General features: G+C 45.8%; 2 protein-coding genes across 2 annotated transcripts in view; both read left to right on the top strand.

Annotated features, from left to right (window-relative positions):
* Nucleotides 1-1,519: 1,519 nt before the first annotated feature.
* LOC110504248 (thyrotropin receptor-like) overlaps nt 1,520-25,425 on the top strand; it is a 46,995-nt gene continuing 23,089 nt past the window's right edge. Inside the window, exons 1-5 of the mRNA XM_090219368.1 lie at nt 1,520-1,853; nt 2,482-2,553; nt 2,789-2,863; nt 4,373-4,447; nt 9,397-9,471. Of these exons, the coding sequence (XP_090075494.1) occupies nt 1,645-1,853; nt 2,482-2,553; nt 2,789-2,863; nt 4,373-4,447; nt 9,397-9,471 (506 nt within the window). The 5' untranslated portion in view covers nt 1,520-1,644. The remainder of the gene's footprint in view (nt 1,854-2,481; nt 2,554-2,788; nt 2,864-4,372; nt 4,448-9,396; nt 9,472-25,425) is intronic.
* LOC149972150 (uncharacterized) lies at nt 12,916-14,745 on the top strand. Its single transcript, XM_090221522.1, has one exon. It carries the CDS (start codon nt 12,916-12,918, stop codon nt 13,954-13,956), a length of 1,041 nt encoding a protein of 346 aa, XP_090077648.1. The 3' UTR covers nt 13,957-14,745.

The following is a 25,425-nucleotide window of genomic DNA, read 5'->3' as shown; positions in this document are numbered from 1 at the left end:
ATGCTTGGCATTGCACATGGTGATTTTAGGCTTGTGTGCGGGAACCCATTTCATGAAGCTCCCGACGGACAGTTCTTGCTCTGACATTGCTTTCAGAGACAGTTTGGAACACGGAAATTAGTATTACAACCAAGGACAGACGAGTTTCACATCCTATGCTCTTGAGCAGTCGGCGGTCCCGTTCCGTTAGCTTGTGTGACCTACCACTTCGTGGCTGAGGCGTTGTTGTTCCTAGACGTTTCCACTTCACAATAACAGCACTTACAGTTCACCCGAGCAGCTCTAGCAGGGCAGAAATTTGACCAACTGACTTGTTGGAAAGGTGGCATCCTTTCACTGAGCTCTTCAGTAAGGCCATTCTACTGGCAATGTTTGTCTATGGAGATTGCATGGCTGTGTCCTCGATTTTATACATCTGACAGCAACGGGTGTGGCTGAAATAGCCAAATCCACTAATTTGATGGGACGTCCACATACGTTTGTCTATATATTGTATGTGCAATCGATAGACCAACCTAGTATTAAGTCATAAGGCTACTGAGTCATAAGGCTACATCTGAGCTGCTTCAATATTTGTATCTATTAGACTTATCATCTACTATCATCTAAAAGCTCCCCCATTTCACTGTAGCCTAACCAATAGATTGAAGGTCAACATATTAGGTTTCATGGCAACACAGCAACTTGCTACTTCATGTTTAATCATTTAGTATGACTCAATTGTATAATATCTGTAGGCCTACATAGGGCTCAATTCCTGCCTGCCATTAGGCCACAATGATTTGTTGCGCAATTACGAAAACCGTTGTCATCATATTCTAGTTATAGCTGATAGTTGATATTTTCGATTTAGATTTTTATTCATTCTTGCACACAGTTTACATAAACTGAAGAAATTCAGAGTTTACGTCAATCAAACATTGCGTAGAAAATAGCAGGAGAAAATACTTAGATTACATAACACATGGCAAACATATAGTACAGACAAATACATAACAGGCTGCAGAACTTTTATTCTCTGTAAAAAAACAAACAAATATATATATATAAAAAAGTTACATTTGAATAGCTATCCTCTAAAGAGCTACAGCTAACTCTTTAGCCTTTATTCTGGAATAATTGTCAGCATTGGACAGCTCTTGTAACGACACAGGTACATTTCCGTTTGTATCGAGTGCACTACGTGGTGTTTTGTGAAACGTGTGTGACGTCTACGACCGTTATTTTGTACAATGCATCGCCATCGGGAAACGGGCCCTGGATGGTTCTTATGAATCTACAAATATCCTGGCCCCAGATCCTACAATCTGTTCAATATGAAAATATTATTGGAACTGTATATTCCCAATAAATAATCTACAGTACAACGCATCAGTCAGAATGCAACGTAACAGGCTATATAGCCTGTAAAAGTAACTCCCCACCCCATGCCGTGTGATTCAGCTACGTTCAACGCACGCAAGTTTCAGATGAACGGAACGCCCCCGTACCGCATCTCTATCAATTTTGACATCGACTTAACTTGGGGGTACATGTCTACATGAGATGCTATACGGGCGAATACAACTGTAATATACCTTGACATTGGAAATTAAACTTTAATGTGCCGAATATGCGTTCATAGGCTTCACGCAATACCACATAATGAGCGAGGATATCGATTCAGTAATCTATCTGAAAATGAATCTAATTATTCGTATGTTTATACTTTTCATCGCTTCACCGATCGATTCAACTGATAACATCGACGTTTGCCCAACTTTTTGCGACTGCACCAAATGGGACAGTACGAAAACAGTGTCATGCTTCGAAATTGACGTCCTACCTGCATTCCATCCCAGCACTAAAGAGCTGTAAGTACTCTCGTTTCCGTATCTTTCTACTGTTTATTTTTACCGGCCCTGTCAGTCAGTCGAAGTGATGCTGATTTAAAGGAATAACTCAGCAAAAGAGAAGTTCACTTAATTGACACACGACGAATAATACCTAGTAGTGGGGTTCAGATTTAAGCTACAGTCTGGGATTCAAGAAATCTGTTCAACTGGTGATTTGAATTCTTTATATTTACCTATTGATTCTTACCTCATAGATTTAACACAGCTGTCTGTTTTTATCATTACCCAACATACAAAGAAGGTATTCTCATCTTGTAAATGTGTATGTATGGATACTATGTCGACAGAACAATCCCTCTCTCTTTCTGCAGATCTACACTGACCAGTAACCATCACCCCATAGCCCCCAAATATGTTTCTATTAACTATATAATGTCTATGGATGTAACAGGTCAGGCAATAGTTACTTTGTATTTGCAGGTAACTAAATTACAACAACAAAAAGCTAATGCGGTATAATAATGTGTTGCATGGATATTATAGAGATGTGAAAACTAGAATGGATACCATTACACGAACAACACAAATGAAATGAAAAGCACTATAAAAAAAAATGCAACGGATTATCGATGTATTATCACAACAGGTGGCTTGTGGAGACAAGACTGACCTCCATATCTCAGGATGCCTTCGCCAACTTGATCAACATCTCTCACATGTAGGTTATTGTTCGTAACACATGCTACTATGTCATATCTGTAGTGGTAAAAGTATAATATCCTAGAACTGAACAGCCCGTCATTGATAATCTCACTTCCATACACTTCCATGGGGCCTACAGGGGAACAGCCTGGGATGTAGATGTAGCTCAGGATTGTACACAATGTCTTTCTGTCCAATCTGTTCTTGCAGTGAAAAAGTTATACATGTACATTCTATATTTTCCCAATCAGTTACATATCAGATGATGAAAGTCTGAGGAGTCTGGAGAGACATTCTTTTCACAAGCTGCCCAAGGCTATCCACATGTAAGTACAGTAGGGTAGGCGGCCCTGCCACAGTCCCTCTTTTGTCCTTCGGAAACCCTTTTCTCTCTTATCTCATATATCTATCTACCTCAGCTCAGGGTTGCAGCGCATATAGAGCCCTCCAATCTACCATTAAGTGTTTGCGTTTTAGCCCAACGGTATGTGGTTTGGAATTGGAGGCTCTGTTAGACCAACCATGTGGTTTGGAATTGGAGGCTCTGTTAGACCAACCATGTGGTTTGGAATTGGAATAGGAGGTGCCTGAATCTTCGTTTAGCCTAAAAGGTTTAGACAGAGAAATATCAATTACATGACCAAACGAGAGACTGAATAAAAATATTGGAAAATAACATGCATTTACATGAATTCTCAACGGCTGGCACAGAGGCAGGGCCCGGATTACCGACCGGAGCACATGCCCCGGGGCCCCAGGTGACATCCACTGGTTTTGTTATACTGTTTGAGTCACTCAGACAACACAAGAAAAAGGCATAAGCCATGTCGAAATGTGTAAATCTACAGGAAATATAAGCACATTTTTCTCTCAAAGGCAAAATGTGTAGAATTGCTGGAATTTGGTTTTAAAACAGCAAAAATGTATTTCTACCACAAAGAGTACGGGGCCCCAGATGTGGTTAGTCCGGCCCTGCACAGATGCTGTTTTTGTTGTGGTTGCAGTCTCCCAAACAGCCACGGTAGACATGCACAGACTCTGGGTTGTGGCTTAAGGAAAGGGAAAGGGGATACCTACTCAGTTGCACAACTGACTACATTCGGCTGAAATGTGTCTTCTCAAGAGGCAATATTCAGCTGCTATATCCTTTTTGACTTATAAGATAATGAATGAAATGTACCCATTGATTCTTAATGAATATAACTTATAAAAGTCTCATGAGCATAGTTCAGCTGTTGTACCCCATTAGATCCCAAAATATAAGCTTGTTTTACTGCAATTTTTGTAAACATAGTAAATGTAAACAAACACTACATAGCCTCAAAACATAGTTAAAACTATACTTTGGATATCATGGATCCCTGTATCCGTAGCTCTGTCTATGAATTTGAGAGTGTTTGCATGTCTCCAGCCCCATCCCTCAGCTTTTTACCAAAACAGGGGCGAGGATTACTGATCCAACCCTATCTTTTCTCTTCCTGGGTGATTATGATTGCATTCCAGTATGGTAGAAATGTGTTTGGCACTGGCAACATGGGAACATGGAACATGGTAACATGGCAACATAGAACATGGTAACATGGTAACATAGAACATGGCAACATGGTGACATGGTAACATAGAACATGGTATAATGGTAACATAGAACATGGTAACATGGTAACATAGAACATGGTAACATGGTAACATTATGGACAACTTGGACTGTGTGCTGTGGTGTTGGTTGTTATTCAAGTGTGTGCGCATCACATTAATTTACTGTGTGTGTGTGTGTGTGTGTGTGTGTGTGTGTGTGTGTGTGTGTGTGTGTGTGTTTGTGTTTATGTGTGTCACAGAGAGATAAGGGGTATCAGGAGCCTGTCTTACATTGACCCAGAGGCATTCAAGGACCTAACAAACTTGAAGTACCTGTAAGTGGGGGAAATTATTTCATTTAATTTATTTACCCCTATTTTACCAGGTAAGTTGACTAAAAACCTATTTTGATGCAACAATTAACTGTCATGACAGCTTCAGACCTTATTCACACATTTTTTAAATATTTTTATGTTCATCATTTTTAATGGGGTAAGAATGCTCCCATGCATTAACCCTGCAGATCAAAAACCGCTTCACACCGCAACAATTATTATTTGGATTTGGATACTCAGAAAAAAAAAAACCTCAGGTGCTACCATATTAGTCAAGTAAAACCTCGGGTGCTACCATATTAGTCAAGTAAAACCTCAGGTGCTACCATATTAGTCAAGTAAAACCTCGGGTGCTACCATATTAGTCAAGTAAAACCTCAGGTGCTACCATATTAGTCAAGTAAAACCTCAGGTGCTACCATATTAGTCAAGTAAAACCTCAGGTGCTACCATATTAGTCAAGTAAAACCTCAGGTGCTACCATATTAGTCAAGTAAAACCTCAGGTGCTACCATATTAGTCAAGTTAAACCTCAGGTGCTACCATATTAGTCAAGTAAAACTTCGGGTGCTACCATATTAGTCAAGTAAAACCTCAGGTGCTACCATATTAGTCAAGTAAAACCTCAGGTGCTACCATATTAGTCAAGTAAAACCTCAGGTGCTACCATATTAGTCAAGTAAAACCTCAGGTGCTACCATATTAGTCAAGTAAAACCTCAGGTGCTACCATATTAGTCAAGTAAAACCTCGGGTGCTACCATATTAGTCAAGTAAAACCTCAGGTGCTACCATATTAGTCAAGTAAAACTTTGGGTGCTACCATATTAGTCAAGTAAAACCTCAGGTGCTACCATATTAGTCAAGTAACACATCAGGTGCTACCATATTAGTCAAGTAACACATCAGGTGCTACCATATTAGTCAAGTAAAACATCAGGTGCTACCATATTAGTCAAGTAAAACCTCAGGTGCTACCATATTAGTCAAGTAAAACCTCAGGTGCTACCATATTAGTCAAGTAAAACCTCAGGTGCTACCATATTAGTCAAGTAAAACTTCGGGTGCTACCATATTAGTCAAGTAACACATCAGGTGCTACCATATTAGTCAAGTAACACATCAGGTGCTACCATATTAGTCAAGTAACACATCAGGTGCTACCATATTAGTCAAGTAACACATCAGGTGCTACCATATTAGTCAAGTAAAACCTCAGGTGCTACCATATTAGTCAAGTAAAACCTTCCACACGTGTTCAAGAAAAGGAAGAAGCAGAGAACTGTGAAATGGCTACAAGAAACAGTGGTTCAGTCACTTAATGAGTATGTCTCCCCGTAGCCCTTTCATCGATGAAGTGTGGTCTTGTTCATGTTGGTATTCTCCTGTCCTTTTAGAGCAAGATGCATTAGATTAGGGCTTCACTTTGTCTACCTAATTTATAATAATTTAATTGAATCATTTATCAGAACCCTTTTATCCAGAGCAACTTACAGTGATGTGTGCACCATGCTCCGTGCTCTACCAAATGAGCTACCTGGTCCCATACCTCTATACATAAAGTAAATTATACTTTATCATATATAATTTACCGGTTAGTATAAGTGGCTGAATGACAAATTGTTGATTATAATGGTGTGCAGTAATTCCTGGAATGCTGCAGTTACTTCAGGTTTTTTAGTTGAAGGGGTACATCCTGATGACATCATAGATATAACTTTTCTTAGGATCTTTTCTTCAATTCAAATCAAATTGTATTTGTCACATGCTTTGTAAGCAAAAGGTGTAGACTCACAATGAAATGCTTACTTATGGTTGCCTGGCTAACCAAACTCCTTGCCAAACGCTACGCCACGCCCACAGACGTTAGTTTCTTATCCGCAATGAGTCTGGATCTGAGTACCACCCCGACGATACCTAGAATGGAAATCCATTCTGATTGGTCCCAGAAACCAATGGGTTGGGCCAGAGCCAAAACGTACGTGGGTAAAACGCTGTTTTTAAAAATGTGTCATTGGCTTTGATACTCTTAATTGGTTAGAGAGGATCCAATCGCTGATGACATTGTTTTGTACAACCATAGAGATACTATTCAATTACTCATTATTAGTATTCAAATTCCTAATTCTATGTGTACAACGCCCCTTATTCTGACGTCTCCACAAACAACTTCAATGACGTCAGCCTCAGACTAAAGTATGTAGCGGATGATAGAGAAGCAGATTAATCCAGTTTGAGTCTTCAGGCAATACTGGTCTCCTTCCAGCAACGCAGAGTTAAACATGGTTATATACAGGGTGTACCAGGTAATAACATGGCTATATACAGGGAGTACCAGGTAATAACATGGTTATATACAGGGTGTACCAGGTAATAACATGGCTATATACAGGGAGTACCAGGTAATAACATGGCTATATACAGGGTGTACCAGGTAATAACATGGCTATATACAGGGAGTACCAGGTAATAACATGGCTATATACAGGGTGTACCAGGTAATAACATGGCTATATGCAGGATGTACCAGGTAATAACATGGCTATATACAGGGAGTACCAGGTAATAACATGGCTATATACAGGGAGTACCAGGTAATAACATGGCTATATACAGGGAGTACCAGGTAATAACATGGCTATATACAGGGAGTACCAGGTAATAACATGGCTATATACAGGGAGTACCAGGTAATAACATGGCTATATACAGGGAGTACCAGGTAATAACATGGCTATATACAGGGAGTACCAGGTAATAACATGGCTATATACAGGGAGTACCAGGTAATAACATGACTACATACAGGGGAGTACCAGGTAGTAACATGGCTATGTACAGGGAGTACCAGGTAATAACATGGCTATATACAGGGTGTACCAGGTAATAACATGGCTATATACAGGGTGTACCAGGTAATAACATGGCTATATACAGGGAGTACCAGGTAATAACATGGCTATATACAGGGAGTACCAGGTAATAACATGGCTATATACAGGAAGTACCAGGTAATAACATGGCTATATACTGGGAGTACCAGGTAATAACATGGCTATATACAGGAAGTACCAGGTAATAACATGGCTATATACAGGGCGTACCAGGTAATAACATGGCTATATACAGGGTGTACCAGGTAATAACATGGCTATATACAGGGTGTACCAGGTAATAACATGGCTATATACAGGAAGTACCAGGTAATAACATGGCTATATACAGGGAGTACCAGGTAATAACATGGCTATATACAGGGTGTACCAGGTAATAACATGGCTATATACAGGGATTACCAGGTAATAACATGGCTATATACAGGGAGTACCAGGTAATAACATGGCTATATACAGTGTGTACCAGGTAATAACATGGCTATATACAGGGTGTACCAGGTAATAACATGGCTATATACAGGGAGTACCAGGTAATAACATGGCTATATACAGGAAGTACCAGGTAATAACATGGCTATATACAAGGAGTACCAGGTAATAACATGGCTATATACAGGAAGTACCAGGTAATAACATGGCTATATACAGGGAGTACCAGGTAATAACATGGCTATATACAGGGTGTACCAGGTAATAACATGGCTATATACAAGGTGTACCAGGTAATAACATGGCTATATACAGGGAGTACCAGGTAATAACATGGCTATATACAGGGTGTACCAGGTAATAACATGGCTATATACAGGGTGTACCAGGTAATAACATGGCTATATACAGGGTGTACCAGGTAATAACATGGCTATATACAGGGAGTACCGGTACTGAGTCGATGTGCAGGGATACGAGGTAATAACATGACTATATACAGGGGGTACCAGTATCAAGTCAACAGTGGTGTAAAGTACTTAAGTAAAAATACTTTAAAGTACTACTTAAGTGTTTTTTGGGGTATCTGTACTTTTCTATTTATATTTTTGACAACTTTTACTTTTACTCCACTACATTCCAAAAGAAAATAATGTACTTTTTACTGACACCCAAAAGTACTTGTTACATTTTGAATGCTTAGCAGGACAGGAAAATGGTCTAATTCACACACTTATCAAGAGCACATCCCTGGTCGTCCCTACTGCCTCTGATCAGGAAGACTCACTAAACACAATTGCTTAGTTTGTAAATGATGTCTGACTGTTGAAGTGGGTCCCTGGCTTTGCAGCTGTAATTGCTGCAAAGGGTGTCTCTACAAAGTATTGACTTTAGGGGGGTGAATAGTTATGAACGCTCAAGTTTTCTGTTTTTTTTGTCATATTTCTTGTTTGCTTCACAATAAAACATATTTTGCATCTTCAAAGTGGTTTGCATGTTGTGTAAATCAAATGATACAAACTCCCCAAAAATCCAATTTAATTCCAGGTTGCAAGGCAACAAAGCAGGCAAAATGCCAAGGTCGATCACTACTTTCGCAAGGCACTGTATGTTATGTTATGTGTGTGTGTGTGTGTGTATTGGGGTGTCAGTGTAAGCATGTGTGAAAGTGCAAGAGAGTTTGTTTAAAAAAAAAAAGTTGTTTCGCAGTCTTACCGCTTCTTTTTGAATTTGAATTTAATTTTAGTACATAATGTAGAAAAACACTTTTTGATCAATGAGAAACTGGGTATATGGTACTGAATATAATGCACGTGAAGTTATTAGCTTGAGCTTGCATGCCGACTTAGGTGGAATTTAGCCAATCACAGATGTTGATCAATTAGCTCAGTTGGTAAGTCATTAGCAGAGTTAAGTGTGCATGGTGCTCGTTTGTAAATAAACCCTGCCGTGTCACTCCAAGACGTTGGTCATACCTGCAGGGTTGACTCACAGAACACTAGATAAAACCCTAGAATGGAAATTGTCATACAGGCGACTACACCACGGCCATCTTGGTTAATATTGTATCTCTATGGGTAGCCTAGCCCTGATGGAGACTGATACAGTATTTGTTCCACTGCAGGGGTATCTTCAACACCGGCCTGCCCTCCTTCCCTGCTCTGGGCCAGATCCGTTCCAGCCAGGACGACTTCATCTTGTAAGTGTGTCCGCTTGTTGGTCCTTCTGGCTGGGCTTTTCTATTATATCGCCCCCACACCACAACCCCAACTATCATCACCACCACGACCACTACCAGCACCACCACCATCACCACAAATACCAGCACCACCACCAATACCACCACCAATACCATCACAACCACCACCATCACCACCATACCATCACCACAAATACCATTACCACCACCAATACCATCACCACCACCACCAATACCACCATCACCACCATCACAACAACTATAACCACCATCATCATCACCAATACCACCATCACCACCATCACCACCCCCATCATCACCACTACCACCATTTCCAACATCATCACCACTACCATCACAACCAATACCATCACCACCACCATCACAACAACCATAACCACCATCATCATCACCAATACCATCACCACCATCATCACCACCCCATCATCACCACTCCTACCATTTCCAACATCACAACCACCACCATCATCACCATCCCCATCATCACCACTCCCATAATTTCCACCATCACAACCACCACCATCATCTCCACCATCACCACCATCACAACAACCATCACCACCATCATCACCACCAATACCATCACCACCATCACCACCACCAATACCATCAACACCACCATCACCACCACCATCACCCCCACCAACATCATCCCCACTCCCATTATTTCCACCATCACAACCACCACCAAAACCATCATCTCCACCACCATCACCACCCACCATCAATACCATCACCACCATCATCACCACCCCCATCATTTCCATCATCACAACCACCAGCACCATTATACAAATACCATTGCCATCACCACCATCATCACCACCAATACCATCATCATCACCACCAAAACCACCACCATCACCACCAATATCATCACCACCACCATCATCAGCAGCACCATCACTACCACCATCACCACCAGCACCACCATCATCACCACCCCATCATCACCACTCCCATCATTATCCCCATCACAACCACCACCATCATTACCACCATCACCACCAATACCATCATCATCACCACCACCATCAACATCACCCCCATCACCACCACCATCACCACCAATATCATCACCACCATCATCATCACTAATACAATCATCACCACCATCATCACCACCCCCATCATCACCACTCCCATCATGTCCACCGTCACAACCACCACCACCAATACCACCACGAACACCATCACCACAAATACCACCAACACCACCAATAGCCATCACCACCAAATCCATCACCACCATCACAACCAATACCACCATCACCACCATCATCACCATCAACACCACCATCACCACCATCATCACTCACTACCAATATCATCATCACCACCCTCATCTCCACCCTCATCATCACAACTCCCACCATTTCCACCATCACAACCACCATCACCACCAATACCAACATCATCACCACCATCACCACCAAAACCAACACCATCACCATAATCACCACCACAGTCATCATCACCACCAGCACCATCATCACAACCAATACCATCACCACCATCACCACCACCATCATCACCACCAATACCATCACCAACACCAACATCACCACCACCATCATCAGCAGCACCATCACTACCACCATCACCACCAGCACCACCATCATCACCACCCCATCATCACCACTCCCATCATTATCCCCATCACAACCACCACCAACGCCATCATCACCACCCCGACCACCAACATCACCACCATCACCACCATCATCACCACAACCACCATCACCAACATCATCACCACCAATACCATTATCACCACCATCACCACCATCATCACCACCCCCATCATCACCACTCCCATCATGTCCACCATCACAACCACCAAATCCATCACCACCAATACCATCACCAATACCATCACCAATACCATCACCACCATCACCACCATCACAACCAATACCACCATCACCACCATCATCACCATCAACACCACCATCACCACCATCATCACTCACCACCAATATCATCATCACCACCCTCATCTCCACCCCCATCATCACAACTCCCACCATTTCCACCATCACAACCACCATCACCACCAATACCATCATCCTCACCACCAAAACCACCACCATCACCATAATCACCACCAATACCATCATCACAACCACCAGCATCGTCACCATTATCACCACCAATACCATCACCACCACCACCACCAAATCCATCACCACCATCACAACCAATACCACCATCACCACCATCATCACCATCAACACCACCATCACCACCATCATCACTCACTACCAATACCATCATCACCACCCTCATCTCCACCCTCATCATCACAACTCCCACCATTTCCACCATCACAACCACCATCACCACCAATACCAACATCATCACCACCATCACCACCAAAACCAACACCATCACCATAATCACCACCACAGTCATCATCACCACCAGCACTATCATCACAACCAATACCATCACCACCATCACCACCACCATCATCACCACCAATACCATCACCAACACCAACATCACCACCACCATCATCAGCAGCACCATCACTACCACCATCACCACCAGCACCACCATCATCACCACCCCATCATCACCACTCCCATCATTATCCCCATCACAACCACCACCAACGCCATCATCACCACCCCGACCACCATCATCACCACCATCACCACCATCATCACCACAACCACCATCACCAACATCATCACCACCAATACCATTATCACCACCATCACCACCATCATCACCACCCCCATCATCACCACTCCCATCACACCACCATCACAACCACCAAATCCATCACCACCAATACCATCACCAATACCATCACCACCATCACCACCATCACAACCAATACCACCATCACCACCATCATCACCATCAACACCACCATCACCACCATCATCACTCACCACCAATATCATCATCACCACCCTCATCTCCACCCCCATCATCACAACTCCCACCATTTCCACCATCACAACCACCATCACCACCAATACCATCATCCTCACCACCAAAACCACCACCATCACCATAATCACCACCAATACCATCATCACAACCACCAGCATCGTCACCATTATCACCACCAATACCATCACCACCACCACCACCATCATCACCACCAATACCATCACCACCACCAATACCATCACCATCATCACCACCATCACCACCACCATCATCACCACCAATACCATCACCACCACCAACATCACCACCACCATCATCACCACCAAAACCATCATCACAACCACCAGCATCGTCATCACCACCAATACCAACACCATCACCACCACCGTCATCACCACCAATACCATCATCACCACCATCATCGCAACCCCCATCATCACCACTCCAATAATTTCCACCACCACCACTACCATCATCATCATCATCACCACCACCACCAATATCATCACCATCACCATGACCACACCATCACCACCACCACCATCATCACCATCACCAGCAGCACCATCACCACCCCCACCACCACCATCCTCACCACAACCACCACCAGCCCACCATCATCACCATCCCATCATCACCACTCCCATCATTATCCCCATCACAACCACCACCAGCACCATCATTACCACCCCCACCACCAAATCAACCATCATCACCACCATCATCACCACCCCCACCACCACCATCCTCACCACAACCACCATCATCACCACCACCATCACCATCACAACCAATACCATCACATTCACCACCATCATCACCACCATCATCCCCACCATCACCACCAATACCATCATCATCACCACCACCATCACCATCAATACCACCATCACCAGCACCACCATTAAAACCACCATCATCACCACCAATACCATCATCACCACCATCATCATTACCACCAATACCATCACCACCACCACCACCACCATCATCAGCAGCACCATCACCACCAGCACCACCATCATCACCACCACCACCATCCTCGTCACCACCACCATCACACCAATCACAACCACTACCATCATAACCACCAATTCCAACACCACCACAATAACCACCACCATCGTCACCACCATCACCGCCATCATCACCACCCCCATCATCACCACTTCCATCATTTCCACCATCACAACCACCGCCGTCATCATCACCACCACCACCATCATCACCACCACCATCATCACCACCACCACTATCATCAGCAGCACCATCACCACTACCATCACCACTATCATCACCGCCCCATCATTAACCCCATCACAACCACCACCAGCACCATCATCACCATCCCCACCACCAACATCACCATTATCACCACCATCACCACCACCACCATCATCACCACCAATACCACCATCACCACCACAATCACCACCACCATCACCATTATCACCACCAATACCACCATCACCACCATCATCATCACCACTCCTATCATTTCCACCATCACAACCACTACCACCACCATCATCACCACCATCACCAGCAATACCATAATCTCCACCACCATCATCACCACCACCACCATCACCACCATCATCACCACTACCACCATTTCCAACATCATCACCACTACCATCACAACCAATACCATCACCACCACCATCACAACAACCATAACCACCATCATCATCACCAATACCATCACCACCATCATCACCACCCCATCATCACCACTCCTACCATTTCCAACATCACAACCACCACCATCATCACCATCCCCATCATCACCACTCCCATAATTTCCACCATCACAACCACCACCATCATCTCCACCATCACCACCATCACAACAACCATCACCACCATCATCACCACCAATACCATCACCACCATCACCACCACCAATACCATCAACACCACCATCACCACCACCATCACCCCCACCAACATCATCCCCACTCCCATTATTTCCACCATCACAACCACCACCAAAACCATCATCTCCACCACCATCACCACCCACCATCAATACCATCACCACCATCATCACCACCCCCATCATTTCCACCATCACAACCACCAGCACCATTATACAAATACCATTGCCATCACCACCATCATCACCACCAATACCATCATCATCACCACCAAAACCACCACCATCACCACCAATATCATCACCACCACCATCATCAGCAGCACCATCACTACCACCATCACCACCAGCACCACCATCATCACCACCCCATCATCACCACTCCCATCATTATCCCCATCACAACCACCACCATCATTACCACCATCACCACCAATACCATCATCATCACCACCACCATCAACATCACCCCCATCACCACCACCATCACCACCAATATCATCATCACCATCATCATCATCACTAATACAATCATCACCACCATCATCACCACCCCCATCATCACCACTCCCATCATGTCCACCGTCACAACCACCACCACCAATACCACCACGAACACCATCACCACAAATACCACCAACACCACCAATAGCCATCACCACCAAATCCATCACCACCATCACAACCAATACCACCATCACCACCATCATCACCATCAACACCACCATCACCACCATCATCACTCACTACCAATATCATCATCACCACCCTCATCTCCACCCTCATCATCACAACTCCCACCATTTCCACCATCACAACCACCATCACCACCAATACCAACATCATCACCACCATCACCACCAAAACCAACACCATCACCATAATCACCACCACAGTCATCATCACCACCAGCACCATCATCACAACCAATACCATCACCACCATCACCACCACCATCATCACCACCAATACCATCACCAACACCAACATCACCACCACCATCATCAGCAGCACCATCACTACCACCATCACCACCAGCACCACCATCATCACCACCCCATCATCACCACTCCCATCATTATCCCCATCACAACCACCACCAACGCCATCATCACCACCCCGACCACCAACATCACCACCATCACCACCATCATCACCACAACCACCATCACCAACATCATCACCACCAATACCATTATCACCACCATCACCACCATCATCACCACCCCCATCATCACCACTCCCATCATGTCCACCATCACAACCACCAAATCCATCACCACCAATACCATCACCAATACCATCACCAATACCATCACCACCATCACCACCATCACAACCAATACCACCATCACCACCATCATCACCATCAACACCACCATCACCACCATCATCACTCACCACCAATATCATCATCACCACCCTCATCTCCACCCCCATCATCACAACTCCCACCATTTCCACCATCACAACCACCATCACCACCAATACCATCATCCTCACCACCAAAACCACCACCATCACCATAATCACCACCAATACCATCATCACAACCACCAGCATCGTCACCATTATCACCACCAATACCATCACCACCACCACCACCATCATCACCACCAATACCATCACCACCACCAATACCATCACCATCATCACCACCATCACCACCACCATCATCACCACCAATACCATGACCACCACCAACATCACCACCACCATCATCACCACCAAAACCATCATCACAACCACCAGCATCGTCATCACCACCAATACCAACACCATCACCACCACCGTCATCACCACCAATACCATCATCACCACCATCATCGCAACCCCCATCATCACCACTCCAATAATTTCCACCACCACCACTACCATCATCATCATCATCACCACCACCACCAATACCATCACCATCACCATCACCACACCATCACCACCACCACCATCATCACCATCACCAGCAGCACCATCACCACCCCCACCACCACCATCCTCACCACAACCACCACCAGCCCACCATCATCACCATCCCATCATCACCACTCCCATCATTATCCCCATCACAACCACCACCAGCACCATCATTACCACCCCCACCACCAAATCAACCATCATCACCACCATCATCACCACCCCCACCACCACCATCCTCACCACAACCACCATCATCACCACCACCATCACCATCACAACCAATACCATCACATTCACCACCATCATCACCACCATCATCCCCACCATCACCACCAATACCATCATCATCACCACCACCATCACCATCAATACCACCATCACCAGCACCACCATTAAAACCACCATCATCACCACCAATACCATCATCACCACCATCATCATTACCACCAATACCATCACCACCACCACCACCACCATCATCAGCAGCACCATCACCACCAGCACCACCATCATCACCACCACCACCATCCTCGTCACCACCACCATCACACCAATCACAACCACTACCATCATAACCACCAATTCCAACACCACCACAATAACCACCACCATCGTCACCACCATCACCGCCATCATCACCACTCACATCATTATCCCCATCACAACCACCACCAGCACCATCATCACCACCCCCACCACCAACATCACCATCATCACCACCACCACCATCCTCGTCACCACCACCATCACACCCGTCACAACCACTACCATCATAACCACCAATTCCAACACCACCACAATAACCACCACCATCGTCACCACCATCACCGCCATCATCACCACCCCCATCATCACCACTTCCATCATTTCCACCATCACAACCACCGCCGTCATCATCACCACCACCACCATCATCACCACCACCATCATCACCACCACCACTATCATCAGCAGCACCATCACCACTACCATCACCACTATCATCACCGCCCCATCATTAACCCCATCACAACCACCACCAGCACCATCATCACCATCCCCACCACCAACATCACCATTATCACCACCATCACCACCACCACCATCATCACCACCAATACCACCATCACCACCACAATCACCACCACCATCACCATTATCACCACCAATACCACCATCACCACCATCATCCCCACCATCACCACCAATACCATCATCATCACCACCACCATCACCATCAATACCACCATCACCAGCACCACCATTAAAACCACCATCATCACCACCAATACCATCATCACCACCATCATCATTACCACCAATACCATCACCACCACCACCACCACCATCATCAGCAGCACCATCACCACCAGCACCACCATCATCACCACCACCACCATCCTCGTCACCACCACCATCACACCAATCACAACCACTACCATCATAACCACCAATTCCAACACCACCACAATAACCACCACCATCGTCACCACCATCACCGCCATCATCACCACCCCCATCATCACCACTTCCATCATTTCCACCATCACAACCACCGCCGTCATCATCACCACCACCACCATCATCACCACCACCATCATCACCACCACCACTATCATCAGCAGCACCATCACCACTACCATCACCACTATCATCACCGCCCCATCATTAACCCCATCACAACCACCACCAGCACCATCATCACCATCCCCACCACCAACATCACCATTATCACCACCATCACCACCACCACCATCATCACCACCAATACCACCATCACCACCACAATCACCACCACCATCACCATTATCACCACCAATACCACCATCACCACCATCATCATCACCACTCCTATCATTTCCACCATCACAACCACTACCACCACCATCATCACCACCATCACCAGCAATACCATAATCTCCACCACCATCATCACCACCACCACCATCACCACCATCATCACCACTACCACCATTTCCAACATCATCACCACTACCATCACAACCAATACCATCACCACCACCATCACAACAACCATAACCACCATCATCATCACCAATACCATCACCACCATCATCACCACCCCATCATCACCACTCCTACCATTTCCAACATCACAACCACCACCATCATCACCATCCCCATCATCACCACTCCCATAATTTCCACCATCACAACCACCACCATCATCTCCACCATCACCACCATCACAACAACCATCACCACCATCATCACCACCAATACCATCACCACCATCACCACCACCAATACCATCAACACCACCATCACCACCACCATCACCCCCACCAACATCATCCCCACTCCCATTATTTCCACCATCACAACCACCACCAAAACCATCATCTCCACCACCATCACCACCCACCATCAATACCATCACCACCATCATCACCACCCCCATCATTTCCACCATCACAACCACCAGCACCATTATACAAATACCATTGCCATCACCACCATCATCACCACCAATACCATCATCATCACCACCAAAACCACCACCATCACCACCAATATCATCACCACCACCATCATCAGCAGCACCATCACTACCACCATCACCACCAGCACCACCATCATCACCACCCCATCATCACCACTCCCATCATTATCCCCATCACAACCACCACCATCATTACCACCATCACCACCAATACCATCATCATCACCACCACCATCAACATCACCCCCATCACCACCACCATCACCACCAATATCATCACCACCATCATCATCATCACTAATACAATCATCACCACCATCATCACCACCCCCATCATCACCACTCCCATCATGTCCACCGTCACAACCACCACCACCAATACCACCACGAACACCATCACCACAAATACCACCAACACCACCAATAGCCATCACCACCAAATCCATCACCACCATCACAACCAATACCACCATCACCACCATCATCACCATCAACACCACCATCACCACCATCATCACTCACTACCAATATCATCATCACCACCCTCATCTCCACCCTCATCATCACAACTCCCACCATTTCCACCATCACAACCACCATCACCACCAATACCAACATCATCACCACCATCACCACCAAAACCAACACCATCACCATAATCACCACCACAGTCATCATCACCACCAGCACCATCATCACAACCAATACCATCACCACCATCACCACCACCATCATCACCACCAATACCATCACCAACACCAACATCACCACCACCATCATCAGCAGCACCATCACTACCACCATCACCACCAGCACCACCATCATCACCACCCCATCATCACCACTCCCATCATTATCCCCATCACAACCACCACCAACGCCATCATCACCACCCCGACCACCAACATCACCACCATCACCACCATCATCACCACAACCACCATCACCAACATCATCACCACCAATACCATTATCACCACCATCACCACCATCATCACCACCCCCATCATCACCACTCCCATCATGTCCACCATCACAACCACCAAATCCATCACCACCAATACCATCACCAATACCATCACCAATACCATCACCACCATCACCACCATCACAACCAATACCACCATCACCACCATCATCACCATCAACACCACCATCACCACCATCATCACTCACCACCAATATCATCATCACCACCCTCATCTCCACCCCCATCATCACAACTCCCACCATTTCCACCATCACAACCACCATCACCACCAATACCATCATCCTCACCACCAAAACCACCACCATCACCATAATCACCACCAATACCATCATCACAACCACCAGCATCGTCACCATTATCACCACCAATACCATCACCACCACCACCACCATCATCACCACCAATACCATCACCACCACCAATACCATCACCATCATCACCACCATCACCACCACCATCATCACCACCAATACCATGACCACCACCAACATCACCACCACCATCATCACCACCAAAACCATCATCACAACCACCAGCATCGTCATCACCACCAATACCAACACCATCACCACCACCGTCATCACCACCAATACCATCATCACCACCATCATCGCAACCCCCATCATCACCACTCCAATAATTTCCACCACCACCACTACCATCATCATCATCATCACCACCACCACCAATACCATCACCATCACCATCACCACACCATCACCACCACCACCATCATCACCATCACCAGCAGCACCATCACCACCCCCACCACCACCATCCTCACCACAACCACCACCAGCCCACCATCATCACCATCCCATCATCACCACTCCCATCATTATCCCCATCACAACCACCACCAGCACCATCATTACCACCCCCACCACCAAATCAACCATCATCACCACCATCATCACCACCCCCACCACCACCATCCTCACCACAACCACCATCATCACCACCACCATCACCATCACAACCAATACCATCACATTCACCACCATCATCACCACCATCATCCCCACCATCACCACCAATACCATCATCATCACCACCACCATCACCATCAATACCACCATCACCAGCACCACCATTAAAACCACCATCATCACCACCAATACCATCATCACCACCATCATCATTACCACCAATACCATCACCACCACCACCACCACCATCATCAGCAGCACCATCACCACCAGCACCACCATCATCACCACCACCACCATCCTCGTCACCACCACCATCACACCAATCACAACCACTACCATCATAACCACCAATTCCAACACCACCACAATAACCACCACCATCGTCACCACCATCACCGCCATCATCACCACTCACATCATTATCCCCATCACAACCACCACCAGCACCATCATCACCACCCCCACCACCAACATCACCATCATCACCACCACCACCATCCTCGTCACCACCACCATCACACCCGTCACAACCACTACCATCATAACCACCAATTCCAACACCACCACAATAACCACCACCATCGTCACCACCATCACCGCCATCATCACCACCCCCATCATCACCACTTCCATCATTTCCACCATCACAACCACCGCCGTCATCATCACCACCACCACCATCATCACCACCACCATCATCACCACCACCACTATCATCAGCAGCACCATCACCACTACCATCACCACTATCATCACCGCCCCATCATTAACCCCATCACAACCACCACCAGCACCATCATCACCATCCCCACCACCAACATCACCATTATCACCACCATCACCACCACCACCATCATCACCACCAATACCACCATCACCACTCCTATCATTTCCACCATCACAACCACTACCACCACCATCATCACCACCATCACCAGCAATACCATAATCTCCACCACCATCATCACCACCACCACCATCACCACCATCATTACCACTCCCATCATTTCCACCATCACAACCACCACCACCACCATCATCACCACCATCATCACCACCATCACCACCATCACCACCACCATCACAACACCACCATCACCACCACCACCATTACCACCACTCCCATCACCACCACCACCATTACCACCACTCCCATCATTACCACCATCACAACCACCACCCCTACCACCACCACCATCCTCACCACCACCATCATCACCACCAATACCATCATCACCAACTTCACCACCATCATCACCACCCCCATCATTTCCACCATCACAACCACTACCAAAATCAAATCAAATCAAATGTATTTATATAGCCCTTCGTACATCAGCTGATATCTCAAAGTGCTGTACAGAATCCCAGCCTAAAACCCCAAACAGCAAGCAATGCAGGTGTAGAAGCACGGTGGCTAGGAAAAACTCCCTAGAAAGGCCAGAACCTAGGAAGAAACCTAGAAAGGAACCAGGCTATGTGGGGTGGCCAGTCCTCTTCTGGCTGTGCCGGGTGGAGATTATAACAGAACATGGCCAAGATGTTCAAATGTTCATAAATGACCAGCATGGTCGAATAATAATAAGGCAGAACAGTTGAAACTGGAGCAGCAGCACGGTCAGGTGGACTGGGGACAGCAAGGAGTCATCATGTCAGGTAGTCCTGGGGCATGGTCCTAGGGCTCAGGTCAGTTGGAACTGGAGCAGCAGCATGGCCAGGTGGACTGGGGACAGCAAGGAGTCATCATGTCAGGTAGTCCTGGGGCATGGTCCTAGGGCTCAGGTCCTCCGAAAGAGAGAAAGAAAGAGAGAAGGAGAGAATTAGAGAACGCACACTTAGATTCACACAGGACATCGAATAGGACAGGAGAAGTACTCCAGATATAACAAACTGACCCTAGCCCCCCGACACATAAACTACTGCAGCATAAATACTGGAGGCTGAGACAGGACCACCACCACCATCATCACCACCATCATCACCATCACCACCATCAGCACCACCATCACCACCACCACGACCACCATCACAATCATCACCACCAACCTCACCACCACCATCAACACCATCACCACCATCACAACTACCATCACCACCACCACCATGTTTGAAATGTTCTGCCCTTGATAACATAAGACATGAAAGAGAAAAATATCAAGACAATCTTCTCCATTGAGAAAAATGACCCATAATGGACATCTAATTGCCCAGCCTTTGTGCCCCTCTTTTTTCCCTTTGTGTGTGTGTGTGTGTGTGTGTGTGTGTGTGTGTGTGTGTGTGTGTGTGTGTGTGTGTGTGTGTGTGTGTGTGTGCGAGTGTGAAACGCATACAGACAGAAATAGGAAGAGTGCTGCGATGAGACAAATGATGGGCATCAGATGAAAGGGTTATTTATAGGAAATTAATTATGAATAAAAAGGTATCATCTTGTTATTAAAGTATAGTCCTCATCACCTAACAGTATAGTCCTCATCACCTAACAGTATGGTCCTCATCACCTGCCAGTATGGTCCCCATCACCTAACAGTACAGTCCCCATTACCTAACAGTATGGTCCTCATCACCTAACAGTATGGTCCTCATCACCTGACAGTACAGTCCCCATCACCTAACAGTACAGTACCCATCACCTAACAGTACAGTACCCATTACCTAACAGTACAGTACCCATTACCTAACAGTATGGTCCCCATCACCTAACAGTACAGTACCCATTACCTAACAGTACAGTACCCATTACCTAACAGTACAGTACCCATTACCTAACAGTATGGTACCCATCACCTAACAGTACGGTCCCCATCACCTAACAGTACAATTCCCATCACCTAACAGTGCAGTCTCCATCACCTAACAGTGCAGTCTCCATCACCTAACAGTGCAGTCTCCATCACCTAACAGTGCAGTCCCCATCACCTAACAGTACAATTCCCATCACCTAACAGTGCAGTCTCCATCACCTAACAGTGCAGTCTCCATCACCTAACAGTGCAGTCTCCATCACCTAACAGTGCAGTCTCCATCACCTAACAGTGCAGTCTCCATCACCTAACAGTGCAGTCTCCATCACCTAACAGTGCAGTCTCCATCACCTAACAGTACAGTCCCCATCACCTAACAGTACAGTCCCCATCACCTAACGGTACAGTCCCCATCACCTAACGGTATCTTCCCCATCCGTGTGAAGTTTTTAGATTCAAAATCGGGACAGGAGATGGCAGGATCAACAGTCCACAGTAATCTGCAGTACAGGAATAGTTTTTAACTGAGGAGGGGGGAGATGTAGAAATACTGTATGGGGGAGATGTAGAAATACTGTATGGGGGGGTGTAGAAATACTGTATGGGGGGGGGATGTAGAAATACTGCATGGGGATGTAGAAATACTGTATGGGGGGGTGTAGAAATACTGTATGGGGGGATGTAGAAATACTGTATGGGGGGATGTAGAAATACTGTATGGGGGTTGTAGAAATACTGTATGGGGGTGTAGAAATACTGTATGGGGGGTGTAGAAATACTGTATGGGGGGGTGTAGAAATACTGTATGGGGGTGTAGAAATACTGTATGGGGGGTGTAGAAATACTATATGGGTGTGTAGAAATACTGTATGGGGGGGTGTAGAAATACTGTATGGGGGTGTAGAAATACTGTATGGGGGGTGTAGAAATACTGTATGGGTGGGATGTAGAAATACTGTATGGGGGGGTGTAGAAATACTGTATGGGGGTGTAGAAATACTGTATGGGGGGTGTAGAAATACTGTATGGGTGGGATGTAGAAATACTGTATTGGGGGGTGTAGAAATACTGTATGGGGGGTGTAGAAATACTGTATGGGGGGATGTAGAAATACTGTATGGGGGGATATAGAAAAACTGTATGGGGGGTTGTAGAAATAATGTATGGGGGGTGTAGAAATACTGTATGGGGGGATGTAGAAATACTGTATGGGGGGATGGAGAAATACTGTATGGGGGGTGTAGAAATACTGTATGGGGGGGATGTAGAAATACTGTATGGGGGGATGTAGAAATACTGTATGGGGGGGATATAGAAATACTGTATGGGGGGGTGTAGAAATACTGTATTGGGGGATGTAGAAATACTGTATGGGGGGATATAGAAATACTGAATGGGGGGGATGTAGAAATACTGTATGGGGGGTGTAGAAATACTGTATGGGGGTGTAGAAATACTGTATGGGGGGGATGTAGAAATACTGTATGGGGGGTGTAGAAATACTGCATGGGGGGGTGTAGAAATACTGTATGGGGGTGTAGAAATACTGTATGGGGGGTGTAGAAATACTGTATGGGGATGTAGAAATACTGTATGGGGGGTGTAGATATACTGTGTGGGGGTGTAGAAATACTGTGTGGGGGTGTAGAAATACTGTATGGGGGGTGTAGAAATACTGTATGGGGGGGATGTAGAAATACTGTATGGGGGGTGTAGAAATACTGTATGGGGGGATGTAGAAATACTGTATGGGGGTGTAGAAATACTGTATGGGGGGTGTAGAAATACTGTATGGGGGGTGTAGAAATACTGTATGGGGGGTGTAGAAATACTGTATGGGGGGTGTAGAAATACTGTATGGGGGGTGTAGAAATACTGTATGGGGGGATGTAGAAATACTGTATGGGGGGGATATAGAAATACTGTATGGGGGGGTGTAGAAATACTGCATGGGGATGTAGAAATACTGTATGGGGGGGATGTAGAAATACTGTATGGGGGGTGTAGAAATACTGTATGGGGGGATGTAGAAATACTGTATGGGGGTGTAGAAATACTGTATGGGGGGTGTATAAATACTGTATGGGGGGTGTAGAAATACTGTATGGGGGTGTAGAAATACT

This window comes from Oncorhynchus mykiss, chromosome 25 (genome assembly GCF_057628025.1).
Source record: "Oncorhynchus mykiss isolate SJ-2025 chromosome 25, ASM5762802v1, whole genome shotgun sequence".
In the NCBI taxonomy this organism is placed as follows: Eukaryota; Metazoa; Chordata; class Actinopteri; order Salmoniformes; family Salmonidae; genus Oncorhynchus; species Oncorhynchus mykiss.
The sequence above is the reverse complement of the archived record's forward strand: the minus strand, read 5'-3'. Positions and strand labels throughout refer to the sequence as shown.